At 48.1% G+C, this 18,795-nt stretch overlaps 1 protein-coding gene across 2 annotated transcripts in view; it reads right to left on the bottom strand.

Moving 5' to 3' along the window:
- The window catches only part of BCOR (BCL6 corepressor), a 38,858-nt gene extending 21,229 nt beyond the window's left edge, over positions 1-17,629 (bottom strand). Inside the window, exons 1-7 of one of the 2 annotated variants that reach the window (XM_086471528.1) lie at positions 17,544-17,629; positions 15,947-16,025; positions 12,200-15,028; positions 11,450-11,503; positions 10,821-11,004; positions 2,544-2,825; positions 1,796-2,149 (exon numbers count right to left, since the gene is read on the bottom strand). In XM_086471528.1, the coding sequence (XP_086327654.1) occupies positions 1,796-2,149; positions 2,544-2,825; positions 10,821-11,004; positions 11,450-11,503; positions 12,200-15,028; positions 15,947-16,025; positions 17,544-17,629 (3,868 nt within the window). The remainder of the gene's footprint in view (positions 1-1,795; positions 2,150-2,543; positions 2,826-10,820; positions 11,005-11,449; positions 11,504-12,199; positions 15,029-15,946; positions 16,026-17,543) is intronic. The other variant, XM_086471606.1, reaches the window with a different exon arrangement.
- Positions 17,630-18,795: the final 1,166 nt, after the last annotated feature.

The raw sequence follows: 18,795 nt of genomic DNA on the forward strand, positions 1-18,795 counted from the left end.
TGCATAAATTGGGAGCCACCTCTTCTTCTTTCCCGAGGTCATGAGTTAGAGAAGCCTGTCACTGCCACGGGAGGCATTGCAGGGGAAAGCTTGAGCATCTTTACACAATGCGGCTTCTTGTTAGTGACCCTGTTTAATCTCTACAAGGTATCTCTTTCTGAAAGTACAAAGGGGAGCAGGTGATGGGCAGGGATGTTTGAGCAGATACCACGCTTGCCAAGGCAGCACATAAAGCAAGGGAGTAAGAGTCAAAGCTCCTTTTAAACTAAGTTTTCATCTCCTGCTCCACAAATCCTTTTGAGGAACCTTCCCCACCAATAAGCATCAAAGTTTGGGGTTTTCTACCCTGAGATAATCCTACCAAGCGGAAAGATGGGTGAGAAGCTTTAGGACAGAAGGGAAGCCGACACTTTTGCCTGTGACTGTTTCGGAGATGCCACCCAGGAAAACTCTCACCGGTGCAGGATGACCTGGACTCAGTCCTTTCCATGGCATGGGACAAGAGGATCCACTCTCCTCGTGCTTCCCTCTTTTGAGGGGATCCCAGCTAAACTACAGGTGAGGCCAGCTGGATGGCGAATGTCTATCAGTTTGATGAAGCTCCCAGGTCTGTGAAGGAGGAAGGAGCCCAGACGTCCAACTCAGAGCTCCCCCTCCCAGAAACAGCCTTTCCTCAAAAGCAGGCAAAGGACTTGGAGAGGTAAGAGGAGGAGAGGAAGGAAGAAAACTATTTGCAACCTTTTACCTGAAAAGCTGAAAAAGGAGACAAGGGCTCCCTGCTGTGCCCAGAAGAGACAGGGATTCATGACAAGGTGCAGGGGATGCGCAAGGGGGATCAGCCACGTGGGCTGTGTGCTGCCATTCCCCACCAATCCTCCAACCAAGCTAGGGCAGCGAATGTCGAAGAGAAGGGGAAAAGCAGCAGAGCAGACAATGTGCCCGGGGGGCTGAGGACAGCGGGGACTGGAGGAAGGAAAATTCGACAGATTGTCTCCACAGGCTCTCCCCCGAGATAGGGAACGGGGAGAAAAGGGGGAAAGGATGGGGAAAAGGAGGAAGTGGAGTGAGAGGGACAGAAGCAGCCAGAAGCAAGTCAAGGAAAGCTGATGTGCTTTGAGGAAGTGGGCCCTTAGAAGCGAGCCACTAGGAAGATCTCTGCCAAGGGCCAGGGAGTGGGGCCACAGGGGTTTGCAGAACATACCCAGGTCGAACCAGCAAGGCATCCTCTTTGAGAGGAGGATGAGCTTTGCTCTTGAGCATATGCCCTGGGAAAAGCAGGGAAAGCCAGCAGTGCTGAGGGTGCTGGAGGCGTTGGGTTCCCAAGATCAACAGCTGCTAGCTGTGCTGACATTGTTTCAGAGGGTCACAGCCCCTCAAATCCTACATGTGGTTAAACGCTCTTACACCAACTAGCAGACTAGACTGTTTGCTCCCTCCCGCGCCCAGAAGCATGCCCGCGTTGTATGCCCCCCCCAGCTCTCCTCTAGAGACATGAACTTCATCTTCACATTATCTATGAAAGAGTATTTAAAGCCAAAACACACACACACATGCACGAACACATAGTTACACACACATACACAAACACATTTTCTTGTCTGCCAAATATCACTATGGTGTAATTCTTAAAGAGGAGGTGTCAGTCCTTATACAAATGGACATCTACAGAAATATAAAGATATAAATTTTTTTTTCCAAAAAATAAAAAAGCTCTCGACAATTCCTTAACATCGGTGGCAGCATGCGTCACTGTAAATGCTAAAGCCGGCTGGTTTCCCTAGTAGTCTCTGCATACCTTGTTCATTGTCACTGGTTTTGAGGGACTCTTCAGACCAACTTCTATTGCTTTTGGCCTCTGACCTTTTCTTGGTGTGCCTTTCTTCTGTGAAGTCTTTGACCTTTGCAGTGGCCTCTGGCTGAACAGCCTCAGCTAAATCTTTCCTGCTTTGCCGGCCCAACTTGCCGGACGGGGATCTCTCTGGTGACACCTGCTGCTCCCATAGTTCCCTAAGATGCTGCAGGTGACGCTGCTTTTTGGGATGGAGCCCTGTTAATTCAATGCACACCTTCAGGTTGGTCACCTCATTACAATTGGGCTCTTCTAAGTGGTTAGAGGAATTGTTTGTCATTTCCCTCTCAGGCCAGTCATCTAATGGAAAAATAACTAAAAATTAATCAAAAAGCCCCCTCAACTTAAAACAAAAGCTACATTTCACTTTCGGGGCATATAGTCTCAGCTTTACCACCACACTATGCATTTTAAAGGTTCACTCATTACGGGTTACATGCACTACAGTAACTTGCACTGCTGTGGCTACAGTGTCCAACGACTAGTGCTTTACCCTTATATACCAAGTTTTTTATATATACATATATATATACATATATATACATACATATATATACATATATATAATTTTATGTGAAATGACAGTGCTCACATTAGTAACTATCAAGTTCAAAAATGGAAACACATTAAGCCAAAGGGACATTCCTTTCACAAGACATTCCTTGAGCGAGACCAAAGCAAAATTCTGTCTTACCTTTGGAGTTCTTCTTCTTTTTTGCTTTTGATATAAGTTCATCCTGCAGTTCATCCACAAAGTTCTCATTTTGGCTGCCATCATTTTGCACTCTCTCACCAGAGTGTTTACGCTTCCTGTCCAGACGTGGACATGGATGTTGGCCAATATCTTCTGTTGGCTGGTCTTCTGCTTTTTCATATATAGAATGTCTCTCTAAATAACATTTCTCATTTGAGAGATCTTTTTCCTCTGGAGTTTCAAGAAAGTGACCTTGGTTGTTTTCTGTACTAGTAAAGTTACCTACAATTAAAAAAAAACAAACACCACAAGATCTAATAAATACAAAACAATTCATTGTGAGAAAGCTATGCTCTCTGATCTCTTCAGTGTCATATCCATCATGACTTATGGCTCATGAGGCATGCAAATAAACACAAAATTGTACTTCAGAGCAAGTGGGTCCTCCGGTCAGCCTAAGGCAGCAGTTTTCTCAACGGTTAAGTACAAAACCCCCAAAAGCGCGATGCTTTCTGTTGTTTTTATATCGATTAAAGAAGTACAATATTCACAATACTTGTATCCATAGAAACATCACAATACGCTTTTTTAAATAAAGAAACATCTTTAGCAATTGAAGCACAGACCCTTTTCAGAAAGCAACCTCTCCCCTCAAAACCGTGGTAAGTAATAATCCAAGCTCCATTTTGCAATTACTTTGTTTTCAAAAATACCTTCTGATGATAATAAAGTATTAGTCTTTCGCTAACTCCTAATCCTTCCCTAACTTCTCGCATCGAATTGCAGAGTCTGACTTAAAAGCGTTCGTCCCTTCTTCTGGAGATATAAATGGGATACGGAGCACGCACACACATACACGGGAATACCACTAAGAATAGCTGTGATATTTTGCAAAAAGCACTACTTGAATCCAAGGTTATAAAAAGGCTTCCTCACTTCAAGTAACCAGCCAGTCACTGTGTATCACATGATCTTTGTCACCTCCTTTTAAAAAAAGACCTCACTTTTTTCAGGGAATAATTTTATCAGCAGCGAGCGGGTGAGCTTTGAAAAGCTTACTAGAAACTAGTCTGACAAATTAGCCACAAAAAAACCTATGTTGCCATGCTTGCCCGAACTTCAGCTTCCCCTCTCCGATACTGTTCCCCCAAATTTAGAGACAGCTTAAGCAATTTAAATGGATGCTTGACTTAAAATGACACTTAATCATCATCTTGAGTAGGTATTTTTCCTTGGGTTTAACCAAACTAGCCAAGGCATGGTTAGGCAGACAGGCAGTACAGACTGCAACACAGTTAATCAGCTTCCTATTCACAATTCTCACAAACAAGTTGCTTTCCCCATGCGTTTTAGCCCTCCCGGCTGACCAATACTCTTTCTGCACATCTACCACTATTTGGCAAACTTGTGTGTATGCTCCATCCTGCTTCCCCATGGCTCACTGTCCATTTTCCTCTTCCTCCTCTTTGCCCTCCCTCCTTCTCCCACTTCCCTTCCTGCAAACACATCTGCTGGTTTCCTACCTGGACTCCTGACAGCTCCGTTTCCCTCCCCTCCCCCTGATCCTCCCAGTCCCTACTCAGCCTTCTCCCCCGTACAGCCTGGCCTTCAAATTCTGCTCTTCCCCATTCCCAGGGCAGAGGTTGCTCCCCTGCAGCCCCCTCTCCCCTCCTGTGCCCTCTTGAGACCCACCACACCAGTGTCCAGGCACTGGCAGCCCCTGGATGCAGCCCAACTCTATCCCACCTTATCTTGAGAACACCCTTCCTACAGCTCTGCCGACACCTTCTGGTTTCTCAACCATCCTTGAAGCACCTGTTGTCAGCAATGGAAGGCTGAGGGTTAAAAAAAAAAAAAAAAAAAAAAAGAAGCTTCTCCGATGAGATTTTTCTTCACTACAATTTGGAAATGGCTCCAAGAAGCACCTAGGGTTCTGGAGATGTTTGCAGACACCAGAAGACACCCCAGCAACATTTTTACACTGCTTGGGAAGCTGCCTGCAGGGCTGCTTTATAAAATAGCAGAAGGTATTTGGCCAAGAAAAATTAAAACAAAAGTTGGCTTTTTCCAGGCGAGCAGGACACTCGGGCCATTCTGCTATTTGGCGATGCTCCTCTCCACCAGGCCGTCTGGCCAACACCTGCTCTCTTCAAGACTTTAAAACCCAGTTTGTCACACTTCTTCCAGACAGCAATGCTGACACGTTCCAGAAAACAGGTATCTCAGCTTACTATGACTGTGCCTCTAAATCACCAGCATCCCCCTGAACCAGAATGAATCTGGCAACACCTCCTACTTGCACATCTGGCATGAAGATGCTGCCCAACAGCTGTATCGTATAACCACACCAACAGCACCGGCAGTGCTGTTTCACACAGCATAAAAGCAGCCGGACCAGCCACGTTTTAAGTATCACTTTAGAAACGCTTCTATCGGATTTCACTTCACATTTTTAATGCAATCTGCTATTTTTCCCCCTTTCATAAGGAAACATTATACTTATATGCTCAGTTTCCCCAAACAGATCAGGCAAGGGCACTCTCCGCCACGCTGCTGCTGTTTGTAGCCTTCACGTCTCCAGCAGTACCAGCAGCTACACGCCGTGGTTCACACAGAGAGTCGCTAGATCGGGACAGCTTTCCTGCTCCTCATGCTGTCTGGCCTGAGAAAAGGCAGGCACATCCTGACCAACTCCCAGAGAAGCTTTCGCAGGGTCAGAGGAAGTAGCAGGCTGGGGGGGGTGGGGGCTGATGGTCTTAATCTTTAGGGCTTGCAGGAAACAGCAAGCTAATTCCAGCCTGCCACCACCAACAGCAACCCGCTGCAGATTAATTCCTTCTCTATCTGCAAGAGGACTTGGCACAGGGATGCCGAGAACCGCTCGGCTCAGACCGTCTGTGCTAAAAAATAAAAAGGAGGGGAGAGTCATTTGCTGCAACCTCGCTAACAGCTCATCACCGTTGGTGCTTCCCCAGGGCTCCACGTGCCGAGGAGAACAGCACACGCCTATTGAAGTTTATCCAAAAAGCCCTCGCTGCCAGCGTCTCTGCGACACCTTTGCCTCCACTCTCCGGTCACATCTGAGGGGGACCCTTCAGGCGACCAGAGCTATGTGTCCTCGTCCGCCGCGCCAGAAATCCCTCCTGAGGACTGCCCACTGCCCACGCGTCCCTGAACCTCGTCCTGCTAGATGTGGTTAAGACCATTAAGAGGAGCGACATCTCTGCACATTAATCCAGGTTGTGTAATCATCCTGCATCGACACGGGAGGACAGCCACCACAAAGCCAGGGAGCTGCGCAGGACGCGTCCTTGCTCCACCGCCGATGCTCCCCGCCTCTTCTACGGCTGCATTTTCACCGCGAAAGAACAAAGGTCAGTCGCTGTTCGGGACACAGCATAACCCACAGGCTGTCAGGCTCTCTTATGCAGCTTGCAGGGACACGTCGCACGCCCAGAGGTTTTTCCCCTTGGCACAGCAGCAACCGCCTCACGGAGCACAGGTTCTATTAATATTTTACCACCGGATTCCACTCTGTCCTCAAACTGTTTTGCAAGCAACACGAATCAGACGCAACGTCTCCCCAAATTAAGATATAAATGTCAACATGAGACACAGCAACATAAGCATATCGTGCATGCCCAACAAGGACAAGGAGAATTTATTTGGTTTTGATCCCCCCCACCATGTATCTACAACATCCTTTTCTCTGCCCGAGGAAGAAAACAACAACAAAATACTTGGGAGTTTTCATATCATCATTATTCAAACAGCGATGAGGTAGCCAGAAACACAGGATAAATGCTGAGTTCTCATAGCAACACACCTCTATGAGTAAGGAGATTAAACTCCTAAACGTGTTCCCTCCTCGAGCCTCCAGCATTTGCCAGTCTCACACCAGCTGTGAGAACCAGCACCAACAAACTCAAACCATTTCTCAACCCAACCAGAAACAACAAAGAACTAAGAAGATGCTTCTTTCCATATGGTTTCTGCCTGAAGCACTATCTCCTTAGGGCACAGGTTACAATCTCACGAGAAACGGTTACACACACGCACAAACACGCTACCCAAAAAAAAACTTTCCTTCATTTTTCCATCTTCCTGTTGCTGTCGGCTGCTTGAGGCCAGGCCCTCCCATGCGATGCAAACAAGGAAACACATCTTAGTGTTTAAGCTGCGATTCTTTTGTTCAAATAACATGGCAGCTAAAAACAGCCTTTCCTCTTCCCTGGAGCAACCTCTCATTGCGCTCACTTATGCAAGGCACCCTTTATTCATCCGAGGTCGGTAATGACTATCCAAATGCTAAAACCTGCTATTCAGCATGGAGATCACAACAACAGTAAGAAATTCCGTAAGTCACCTTCAGCATCCAATTCTGAGTATCCTATGGGGCAGAGGAAACCCAGATGATTTAATTTCTCCCTCCAAGTACCTCTGCTTGGGAGTTTTCCATATTTGTTGCCTTCTGCCCAAGCCTGCCGCACTGCACAAACAAGCAAGCGCCATTCACCCTGCACAGACTTTTGTTTTTTCCCTTTTTTTTGCACTATGTCCCACGGCAGGAAGGTAATAACTGACCAGGGCAAAGGACATGTTTACTGTCTCCATCCTTCATTTGTTCACGTATATACACACAGCCCAGGGAGAAAAGAAAAGCAGGGGATTACCATGCAAAGGGACACCAACACCTCGCTCCGATGCTGAAGATCAGCTCTAAAGGCTTTGGCACATTATACCATTCACTTTCACACATAGAAACTGCTTTAACTTTTTCCCCATGACCTCACACCTTAAGATCAGGCTTTTAACATATCGGGTTTTATTTTTCCCAGCTAAGGCTTAAACGGGCAGTGTCTTCCTCCTAGAAAATTAGATAAATGGGTAAAATCACGCTCCCCGATCAAGAAATCCACAGCTTGTAGAATTTATTCAATCTTTCACACTCTGGTATGATTTTCAATACTGCTAAAAGAGCTTTGTTATGAACCAACATGCGATCATCACATGCCCGTATTGATGCGCGTGTCTGTGCCAATAGCTTAAATCACTTGATCTCTGAACAATCCTATGACTCATGACATATGCATCCCATAATTTATCACATTTGTGCTATGGAAATGCACCGGAGCAGCATCGCCTCAGCAACATTTACAAGTCACCTTGGCAACAAAGCAGCTTCGCGGCTGCTCTCAGAATGCCCGGCAAAACCTAAACGAGATGGGAGAGAATTAAAGCACTTTCTACTTTACTCCTCGGCTTTAATTGCTCATTAATTAGCTAACATGGCTACCTCCCTTAAATGGGGTCTTTTTTAAAAAAGAAATAAATAATTAATTAAAACCAAACACCTTTTTTTACCCTTCTCTGGAAGGCACGATGAAGCCTAAGAAGACTCTGGGTACGGCAAAGCCATGCACCGCCAAGTGAGAGGAAAAGTTTAAGGAATCAGGTACTGTGCCTTCGTTTGCTTCCAAAAAACTCCGTACATGTGCTATACAGCTAGGAAAATGAACAAGTCCCAGGACACGCTAAAAAAAGGAGCTTCCATCCCATCAGATGCCTCTGTAAGCATCACCTGCCTGTGTTGTTTAGCCTTTTGTTGTTGTTGTCGTCACACTGGTAGATTTAGAGGAACCGAGGGGGCAAGCAGCTGCTAGGGCGCCGATCGGCTCTGCGCTCCATACCAGGCACGGCTGCAGCCGAGGCGGCAGCGGAGGAGCCCTGCAAGCCAGCTCTGTGCCACAATGGCAGTTTCAGTTGCTGTTTTCCTCTTCCCCACTGACACCGGGCAGGTAAAGTGCTCAAGGCGGGAGCAGCGCCTAAACAGCTCACCTATTTTGCTCCTAAATTCCCCACTCGCACACACAAAGGCATGCTGCTTTGCTTTTAGCCAAAGCTGGACTACTGCTACGTAAAACGAGGTGAAACATCTTTTCAGCATAAGATCGCTTGCAGGAGGCAGAAAAGGAAATGAAAGAGGTTGCAAACCATCAGCTAGTTCCCACTCGAGAGCTTTAAAGTCAAATGCACCAAAGCATGGTTAGAAATCGGAAGGGAAGGGAAGAGAAGAGACAGGTAGCCCTGGCTCTCGCTGGTGACAAACGAAAGGGAAGAGCAGGTAGACCACAATTCCCCATCGCCAGTCGCTCGGCGAGAGATGCATCAAGACCGCTGGTGGCTCAAGCCCCACCAGAGCCCAAGCCACTACACTAGAGGCATTCCAAGAAGTGTGAAACTCAGCTTCCTGATTTATCAGCTGCTATCCCGAGGGGCAGGAGGTGAACCACCACAATAAAAAACTTTTACTGAGACCTGAATCTGTATCAGTAAGTATTTGCTGCTGTTCAGGCAGGCATACAGAAGAGGAGCTCCCTCAGCAGAACAGATCTGTGCTTTAAGGAGTTTAGACATTCGGCCAAACTCTGAAATAGCCTGTTAAGTCAGAGCTAATTAGTAAAGAAGAGGAATAAACTAACATAAGACTGAACATACTTTCCCTGCTTCCAATAGTTATTTAATAGTCTCAAACACATTTTAGCCAGCAGATTCAAGCACCGGAGAGCTCACTAAACGATGAATTTAAGGACACACGGTATCGTCAACCCTTTGCAAGGATGGGAGGGGCGGTGCTTTCAAACAGCGATGCTCTAATGCTCTTCCTCCCCACGCCGCCCCCAGCAGCCTCTCCCTCCCTCCCCTGCACCCACCTCTGACCCCGCAGACTGCCAACCCCCACCATCACCCTCTCCCCTGCCGGACCCATCTCCCCCTGCAGCCAGAACAAGCTGGCAGGACCCTGCTGCTGCTCTTTACACTTTCCAGCACACCCAGGGTGGGATTTAACAGAGGACATCAGCAGGGCACCCTGAGCCCTCTGAGGAGCAAGGGAGGCTGCAAGGGGGAGAGCCGGGGCAGCAGCCTGCCGAGCTCTGAGCTTTAGCCCAGGGACTGCAAAGGTAGCAGTGCCTCCCTCCCCCAAGCTGCCTTGACATAGCTTGGAGAAGGGAAAGCCCGCTCAGCTTCCAGGGGCTCAGCCTGCCTCCCCCCACCTGGTACTTTCTCCACTTCCACAATTAAAACTTTCCCTTGCTATTTCGCCAGGCCGATTTTTGTTGAGGCTGTTATTTCAGTGACAGCAATACCAAAGTAACTTGATTTAGGTGAGTAACCAAGCAAGTACGATTGACCAGCATGCTCTCTGCCAAAAGCATTAACCAAAGACCAGAACGATAATTCAAAGTTATTAAATTGCCTGAATGAAATTTTCTACTAGCCCTACTCATGAATCTCCACCTACAGAAGAGCACACGTACAGTGCCCACAACACAGTCTGCAGTGTGTTTCCTCTTGTTTTGCAACACTTTCAGCATGTTTTGGGTTTTTTTCCGAGTTATTACAAACAAAGTAGCAGCAGGAGGAACTGATCCATTCCTTAATTATATTGGTAAAAGAAACAAATTGGGAGACTGATGAAAGCCACATGCTTACCGAAAAAAAAGAGTGATTTTTCTTGCATACAGTAAAAAATCGCCTAGTATCTTTTTTTTTTTTTTTTAAAGTTTTTCTTACTTTTAGGACAATGTTGTTAGCACGCATTTTCCATAGTCCTCTGACACCCTGCCACAGCCTAGAGGGAGCAGCCAGTCCCATGGGGAATTTCACAGCCCCCCCCACCTGCCTGCGAGGACTTGTGCTGGCCAGCTGTACACACACACACACACACACACCCCCGCGGCCACTGCAGCAAGAAGTCACCCAGGAAAACCAGCTTTTCATCACCTGGAGTTTTACAGCCAACTTTTATGGGTAAGCCAGCCTGGCAGAGCACGTCCTTTCCTGCTCCCCATCACCCTTCTGTCCTCCATCCTTGCTTTGCCTGAAAGCTGCAATATTGGCATGTCCCAGCGCTACAGCAAGTGCAGGAAGCTGAGCCTGTCCCTTTTTCTCCACTTCCTTTCTGCATTTAAAATATAACCTTGGACCTTTGCTTTCACTGGTTGATGTGGTACCCCACCGATTAAAACGACAGTCTTTTTAAGACAGTAACTTCGATGACGGCTAACCATCTCCTGTAACCAGCAACTTGCAGACCCCAAACAAGCACAGAGAGCACCAGCCGCGGCAGCTCTGTACCTGCAGAGGCTGAGGTCAGTGACTTTAACCAGCAACACCACGAGAACATGAAGATTACGCTGCCCATGCAGCTTTGCTGCAAGCTGCCACGGCATAGAGACACGTACGCGCTTCAGAAAGCCATCTAAATTTGCTTACATCTGTCATTGTCATTTTGGTCGGCAATGGCATCTTCCAGAGCGACAGACTTTGGCTTCTTTTCACTGCTTCCTTTCAAGTTTTCCCAGTCTGCCTGGCTGAATCTGCAGACCTCTGAGTCTTTGGTAGCTGTTTGGCCTTCTCTCTCTTTCATCTCCAACTCTGAGAAGCGCATCATTGCACGCTAGAAAGAGAATTGATATGAAAAAAGAAGTCTTGCGATAAAAGCTACTTCATTTGCCTTACCTTATATGAAAGCATTTCCAAAGAAAAATCGTCTCAAAAACCAAGGTTTCAGATAGATAGGAGTTTAATACACCTGACTTGTAGAACAGTGTTCTAGCATCTATATGCAAATAGCCACACAATTCTTTCACATATAAGTGTGTGTGTGTGTATATATATATATATATAAGATATATATAAATGTATACTGTATAGAAAACAAAAACATTCTGTTTGGGAGGTAAAAAGAGACAAAAACAAAAAGAAAACAAAACAAAACAACACAAAACTGTACAATGAATTAAGACGACCATGGCCCACAAACTTCCCTTTGTGTATTTGGAAATGAAATTTAACTCAAAGGTTTATGTAAGAGTCTAGTAATAAAAATTTGAAGAACTGACCTCACAGTAAGCAGCAGGTAGACATAAAATACTGTCCTCTTGTAATCCTTCCATCTATGTAATTAAAATGGGCACTCAATGGATCATTTAGATAATTTCATCCATTTTTATAAGCATAAACCAATTCTTTTCTTAACAATGCAAAACAATTTGGCTTAACTCATCCCTTCATTAAAAGTAAAATACCTTAAAGATACTCCTATACAATATCTGTCTGTCATCCCTCAGCATCAACCTCAATACCGCTCCTACTCTTTCCTACACGTTCGCTGGGCGCAAACGTTGCCCGAGACCCGCTAATACATGGCTGCGACTCCTCTCCATCAAACGGCACGTTTGGCATACTAATCACAACTTCTGGGTACGCTCTGCTAGCTGGCACTACAGGCTAGCTGAGAAATTACAGCCCTCGCTAGTGCCAAGGTAACATGCATGCCTGTCCGACTCCCCTCCGTAACTGCACAAACATTTCACACGTACATTAACATTTTTATCAGATCTTAGTAAAAGCCCTTTAAGCTTACTAGCGCGTAGATACGTAACAGCCATACATCCTATTCTTTACATCGCCTCTCTCTCACTAACAAACTTACTCTGTGATTTAAAACTGTTTCTGGCAAGCATGACCTAACAGAAAAATTTCTGATTTCCCCACCTGCGTTGCTTCTCTCAACTTTAATACTTGACTGCGACTTGCAACAGAGAAATAATGACCAAAAGCGCGGCGGTCGTTGGACCGCGCGGACTCACCTGCAATGCCCGCTGCTCCCGGCTGAGCTGGCTGGAGTCGGCGTACAGTTCAGTTGTCACACACTTGAATCGATCACCTACGTAACCAGCAGAGTTTGCGATCCTCTTGGCCAACTTAGACGGCTTAGGCTTCAGTATTTTGCCATCGGCAGATTCTGCGTCGTCGGCTCCGTCTTTGGTATAGGTCTGGTTGGCGTCGATGCTCGGTGGTGCGGTCCCCATGCAGAATGGCTTCGCGTCCTCCTGCACCTTGCCAAAAGCCAGAGCCGGAGCGTCACTCTCGTGAGCACTTTCCAAGAAATCAGGCGAAGGCTGGACCATCACTCTCTCTTTAGGCTGGCTGATGGACAAATCTTCTTTCCTTAAGCCAAAAACCGACGAACTCTGGGCTTGCTTGAAATTATAGGTTTCGTGAAGATCATTATTTCTTCCAAACTCCTCTCTCATTACAATAAAATCCCTGTGCTGCGACGCCTGCTCTACCTTGTGCTTTGTAGGGTCATTAGCCTGATTACTGCTTTCCATAGCAAAGCTGGCTTTCGTTACGTTTGCTTCGCTTTTAGCCTCTTGCTCGTCTCGCAGAAGATCTGGGAAGAGGTGTTTGTCGCTTTTGGCCGAGTTTTTACTGTGGCCAGAGCTCTGGTGAAACTTCACGCTCTTGTCACCGGGTACGTCGAAATGCATCTTCCCGCTGGTCTCCAGGAGCTCCGGCAGCCGGCCCCGCAGAGCCGGGTCCTCATAGCGGACCCTCTCATGAGACCGTGACCTCCTTTCTGCCTTCTCCTCCTTATTGATCTCCAAAGCCGAATGCTGCAGCAGCATGGGGTGCACCATCCCCATTCCCAGGGCATCCTGGTAGGTCATGAACTCCCCTCGCCCCGCCGGCAGGCTGTAGGGGAGGCCAGGTTTGGGAGCCAGGTGGCCAGGGTAGAGGCTGCCATTGGGCAGCAAGACGGGGTGCGGATACATGTGTCCTTTCCCGTGGAGGGAGAGAGGGCTGATGGCTATCCCCTCCGGCACCGGGTACGGGAGGTAACTCCTGGGGTAGGGCAGAGGCGGGGAGCGAAATGCCTCGTTGGGCGGCAGGAAGATGGGGCTGGAGGTCAGCGCGGTCTCACTCGCCTTGAAGTTGGCTTCCTGGCCACAGGATTTGGCCACCTTATTGCTGTGTTTCGCAGGGGTGGCGACAGGCTGCCCGACGTGCTGTATGACCGAGGCAGTGCTCTCCGCAGAGCTCCTGGCCGTCTTGGCACAATCCACGTTGGCGTTGGGAGCTGGCGACGCCGACGCCGGCCGCCCCCCGGCCGACACCGTCCCTGAAACACTGCCGACGACCGCCTCCGTGCCACCCATCCTGGGGCAGGAGGAGCTCCGCTGCTGTGGGATCACCCAGTCCAGCGCCTTGTTTTTCAGCTGGACATTCTTCCCGCTCTCCTCGCCGGGGCTGGGACCGGGAACAATCCAGGAGGATGGTGCCGTGCTGATAATTTCAGGCCTGTAGATGGGGCAGCCGTTCCCGGGAGAAACGGTTTCTTTCTGAACGATGTCGCTGCCCGGCAAGTGCGTCCCCCCTCCTGCCCTGCCATGCACCAGCACCGTCGGCGTCATTTTCTTACCGTGGTCCGACTTGCCGGCAGTTTCTGCGTCGATGACTTTTGCCGACAAGTCCAGCGGTTTGTCGGTGACGTCTTTGGTCGGGGTCTGCTTTTCCAGGAGCGGGGGGGACCTGCCGTCTTTCCGGTCATGGCCAGCTTTCCGCACATGAGGGGCAGCTGGCGGGGGCACCTCCCCAGCATCGCTGCCTTTAGGAAGCTTCCCATTGGAGAGGCGGGAGGGTGGAAATTCGCCACCGACGTTCACGTAGGGCTTCGGGAGGGTGACGGCAGAGGAGGGAGAGGTGGTGATCCTGGGGAAGTGTTTGTGGAAATCGGCATAGGCATCCCCTACCTGGGGGGGCAGGGGGAGGCGGGGGGACGGCCGGGGCGAGTGCGGCAATAGGAGTGCAGGGTCCGCCGGCATGTTGGCCGGGGCTGGCTTGGCGGCAGGGACCCGGGGCTGCTTGCTGCTCTGGATGTGGGGATAGGCATGCGCGTCGACGGGGTTGCCAGGGCTGACACCCATCTTCCACGACAAGCTCTTATCCGGACAGTGCACCAAAGGCGGGATCGCCGGTGAAGCCGAAGCAGTCGAAAGCCTCATGGGCGATGCCAGCGATGAAGGGATGTGGGGGGCAACGTAGTGGGAAGGAGGCAGGTATAAAAAACGTTCACCGTTCGTACACACGGGCGAGTAAGCCAGGTGCTGCGGTAAGCTGTAGGTGGACTGCTGAGGTAGCAATGCCTTGTACATGTTCAACGAATACTTATTTGGTGAGTCAAGGAAAGGGTATATAGTGGGCGTCGCGCCCTCCATATAGGGGTTTACCCAGGGGAGCCTTAGGTAACTAGCACCATTGACACCGAGGGGACTCTGCTTGTCACCTGCAGTTCGGTCCAAACCCAGCGTCTCCCCCGTCGGGACAGAGTTTTTTTGTATTCCAGGTGGCGTTTTGTATATAGTGCTGAAGCCGTTCGGGGCTTTTCCAGAGACAGCTGCGTTTTCTACTGCTTCAGGGGGATTAGACTTAAACTGTATCTCTGGATTTCTTTCAGGAGTAAATCCAAGCCCGGCTATCGAACTCGTAGCATCCCGTGATTTTTCCGAGCCGAGTCCGCACAAGCTGGAATAGACAATACTACTGGGGACTCTGAGTCCTTCTCGCATGAGTCCAGACCTGTCCATACTCAGAGCTGCAAGACTGTCAATGCGATGTGCTGTAGTCGCATCCACCTTTACAGAACAAGAAGTATGTTACTTTCAAATTTCGCTAACATGACCATCGCTCAAGCTACAGATACATCAGCATTCTGGAAGAGAAACAATACCAGTGCAAACGCACTGTTCGTCGTGAAAACGTACAGAGGCTGATCGCGCTGGAAAACGGGAGAACAGCAACCTACCAAGCAATATATATCAGAACAAACATCAATACAAATCTCTACGCATCCAAAATTCATCAGCTAGAAACAAAGGCATGAGGACCCATAGCCCAAGCAGCCACAAGTGGCCCAGAGACGATGCTTGGTGGCACTGTTCTCATGCACCAAACAGCTCGTCAGCTCTAGCCCTGCCAGTGCAAGAGGATGTGGGCTGGGGCATGGAGAGCAGGAAGAGAAGTACGGAGAGCCTCTCCCTCCTCCTCCTCCAGGACCTCTCCATCTGCCACAGCTCTGCTCCGGGGCTCGCCACCACCACACGATTCATGGGGCAAGGCTTCTGAGGATGCAGCATGAAGAAAGGTCTCCTGTCACATTTCTTCCCCTCTCGCCGCTCCCCGCATACACTCCAAGGAGAAAACCACCAACTTTGCTGAAACGTTGATGCACTTAACGCTTATATGAACTGGTTTTGTTACACATGCCAGTATGATGCATGACATTATCCATAAGACAGGTAAAGTAAAGAGTACGACGTCACACAACACCACGCACCACAAAGGCAGCGTCAAAAGATTAATGAGATAAGTAAAAAAGCCCCATTCCACTGTTTCACAGAAACAATTTGCATGTGGCCCAAGCCCAGCTAGAGCTGCAACAGAAAGGTGTTTTAATCATTTTTCTCCAAATGGATCATGTAATAACATCCCAGGGTAAGGGTGGGGAGGACAAGCACGGATTCAGCTGCAGCGTGAAGCTATTAACTTCTTACCACACTGTGATTCAGGTGATTTTCTTCCCTCAACTCCAGTCTGCTTTTCGGTGCATCGCCATCATTAACGGGAATTTTCCTGTTAAAAAACAGAAGCTTACTATCTGAAAACATCCTGTGCATCTCAGATCAGTACAGGATTTTATCACCTCCATATTTTGACTCCCCTAGAAAAGTCCCATGCGATACCATATTTATCCTTCTGCGTACCCAGGCACAGTGACTACTTTAGAAAGCAAGGACCATTTGAAAACAAGCATAAAAGGTTTTGACACCAAGAACACACCGAACACATCTCTTGCAACACAAGTGATTTTTGCCAAGGTTTTCTCTTTTGCCCCTTGCCCTTTTCTTTTTACAAGGAGAGAATATCGCATTTTAAACATACCCTGTTCATGTACCATCCATTGATGCTGCTGAGGAGAAAATTAAAACACACACAGTAATATCATACAAACATCAGCCGTTCCATGCTTAAGAGGGAGCTGCGCATCTGTGCCACACCAGTGTTGCAGCACTGGGACTTGTTATTACAGAAAGCACTGATAAAGAGTACAACTTAGTGCCAAATTTCAAATCCCAGGCATAAAAATCACTGACGTGCAGCAGAAGGAAAGTTTCGCACTACCCAAAAGAACCCCTTTCAATCAAAGTGTTTAAAGGTGTATTATCACCTTAAAGCAGAAATGCAATTTTAATATATTTGGTTTTAGAAGATTCACCTTTCCCGCAAGCAGCGAGTAAAATTATTATCCCTAAATAACTGGGAGAAAAGCGGGGAGGGAGGGCGCAAAAGCAAAGTGAGACATTTGGCCATTTTGCTTCAGCTTATGTTTGCAAAGAGTATTCCCTGCAAAGACCAAAAACTTTCCCCAGCTTCTCGGAGGCTTTTCACACAACAGTGAGAACACGGGCTCAAAGAGAAGACAGAAAGACACTAAAACCACACAAAACTGGCACAGAGAACCACAGGCATACCTGCAGCTTCTGTTCAGTGCCGTTTTGCTTTTTAAAAAGTTGGGGGTTAAGGGAAGAGGACACCAGCCACTGCCTGCGTCACTCCATTGAAAATTCTATTAAAGACTGTAATTTTAATCATTGAAAGAATGATATTCAGCAGAAAAAAAGGTCGGGAGGAAGAGACATTCACTTGTGGGAGACAAGAAAGCCCATTGTTCCTATTTCACAGGACAAGCTGTTGGTCCAAAGGCAGGGAACACCAAGTCGCAGGCAGAAACCCCTCTGCCATAGTGAGTCACCGCAAGAACACGTGCACTATTTGGTTTAATTCCCCTTCACAAATACGAAATAATAAATTAATTGTAAAAGTGCGTTTAAAGGCTGCTTTGGGGAGTAATCTCTTTAAAGGGCGTCCCCGCTTCACTGACCCAGGTTGCCTGTTAAATAGTAAATCAGCAGCTGCTCTACCGCTCTCAGGCACGTCTTGTTTCTCCCCCCCTGCCCTTCCTCCAAGCTGGGCTGATCTCGATGCAAGGCAGCAGCGAACTGCTCCAGCATTAGGGAAGCGAGCAAACTCCGAGACCTCACGCTGCAGAATTACAGTGTGGTTTAACTTGCCAGAAGCTTAAATATTTACCTGTCTTCATTAATTCCACACATGCGGACCCTTTCATTGCTCATCCAGCTATGAACGTTGCCATACAGGGGAGTTGCAGAAAGCATGACGTCTTCTTAAAAATCACCGCTTTTCTTCACGGTTTTATATTCTATTAAAAAAAAAGTATAAAGAAAAGGAAAAAAAAAAAGTTGAGCAGATTTGTCTACGAGGAAGTGCAAACATCACGGCGGAGCAGCCAGCCTCCCTCCGGGTAATTAATAATGAATGCAGGATTGGTGCGGGGAGTGAGCTGCCTACGTTAACCGCTAAGGGAGATACCCTGCAATAAAGGAGCAAATTGAGGGCATTTATAGGTCAGAGGAGATGGATCTTTTCCCCAGCGCACATCTAGAAAATTAAGAATCATTCCAGGCTATCGACAAATAAAAGTTTCTCCACTGCATTTCATTTCCACAAGAAATGACTCAGCCGGCCAAGTACACACCAGTCCCCAGACCTTCAGCTCACATAGGCTGAACCAAGGAGGGAGACCCCACGGGGCAAGGGAACATGCGAAACTACCCACAGGCACTCACAAAAGCCCTGCATTAGGAGTACACAGGAGCAGGAGTGCATCACAGGAACAGCCACATACCGTGCGTATTCGCTACGCTGATTGCTGATAAAGCTTTCACACGAGGACTTAAAACTGAAGAGACGCTGCTACAGAAGGGATCTAAATAAAAACCTCTCCTTTAGCGTCTGCACATGACTAACTTGGAAAAAGGGGTTAAAAATAGTAAGTGGGTTGGCGAGCTCCCCACCCCTTGATTTGATTAAGCACCGAGCCCTGGTGGCTTCTGCATCGGAGCTGCTGCTGCTGCTGCTGCCGCCGCTGCTGCTGCTGCTGCTGCTGCGAGTGCTTTCAGTAATTCAATGATGCCTGCTCACTCCAGGGAAAGAAATCATTAGCGGGCTTGCTGGAGAAGTATTAGCAGTCCAAGAGGATCGGCGCCGTGTGCAGCCGGAGGGGCAGGTGAAAGGTAACCGCATTTTCGCGTCCAGCAGCGGAGCGGGAAAGGCTTTTCCTCCCCTCTACCTTGCCTAACGCCACCTCCGCTCGCATTAAATTCTAGTTTGCTGCATGAGCGAAGTGTCAGGACAAGCTGCGTTTTATTAACAGGATTATCGCGGCGCATGATTTATTCCAGTGCAAGATTTTAATTGCTCTTCGGAGGTTGAGTCGTTTCTTTTGACTGAGCTTCAGCCTGCATCCTGCTGCTAAATGCTG

Source organism: Leptosomus discolor, chromosome 1 (genome assembly GCF_034619465.1).
Source record: "Leptosomus discolor isolate bLepDis1 chromosome 1, bLepDis1.hap2, whole genome shotgun sequence".
In the NCBI taxonomy this organism is placed as follows: Eukaryota; Metazoa; Chordata; class Aves; order Leptosomiformes; family Leptosomidae; genus Leptosomus; species Leptosomus discolor.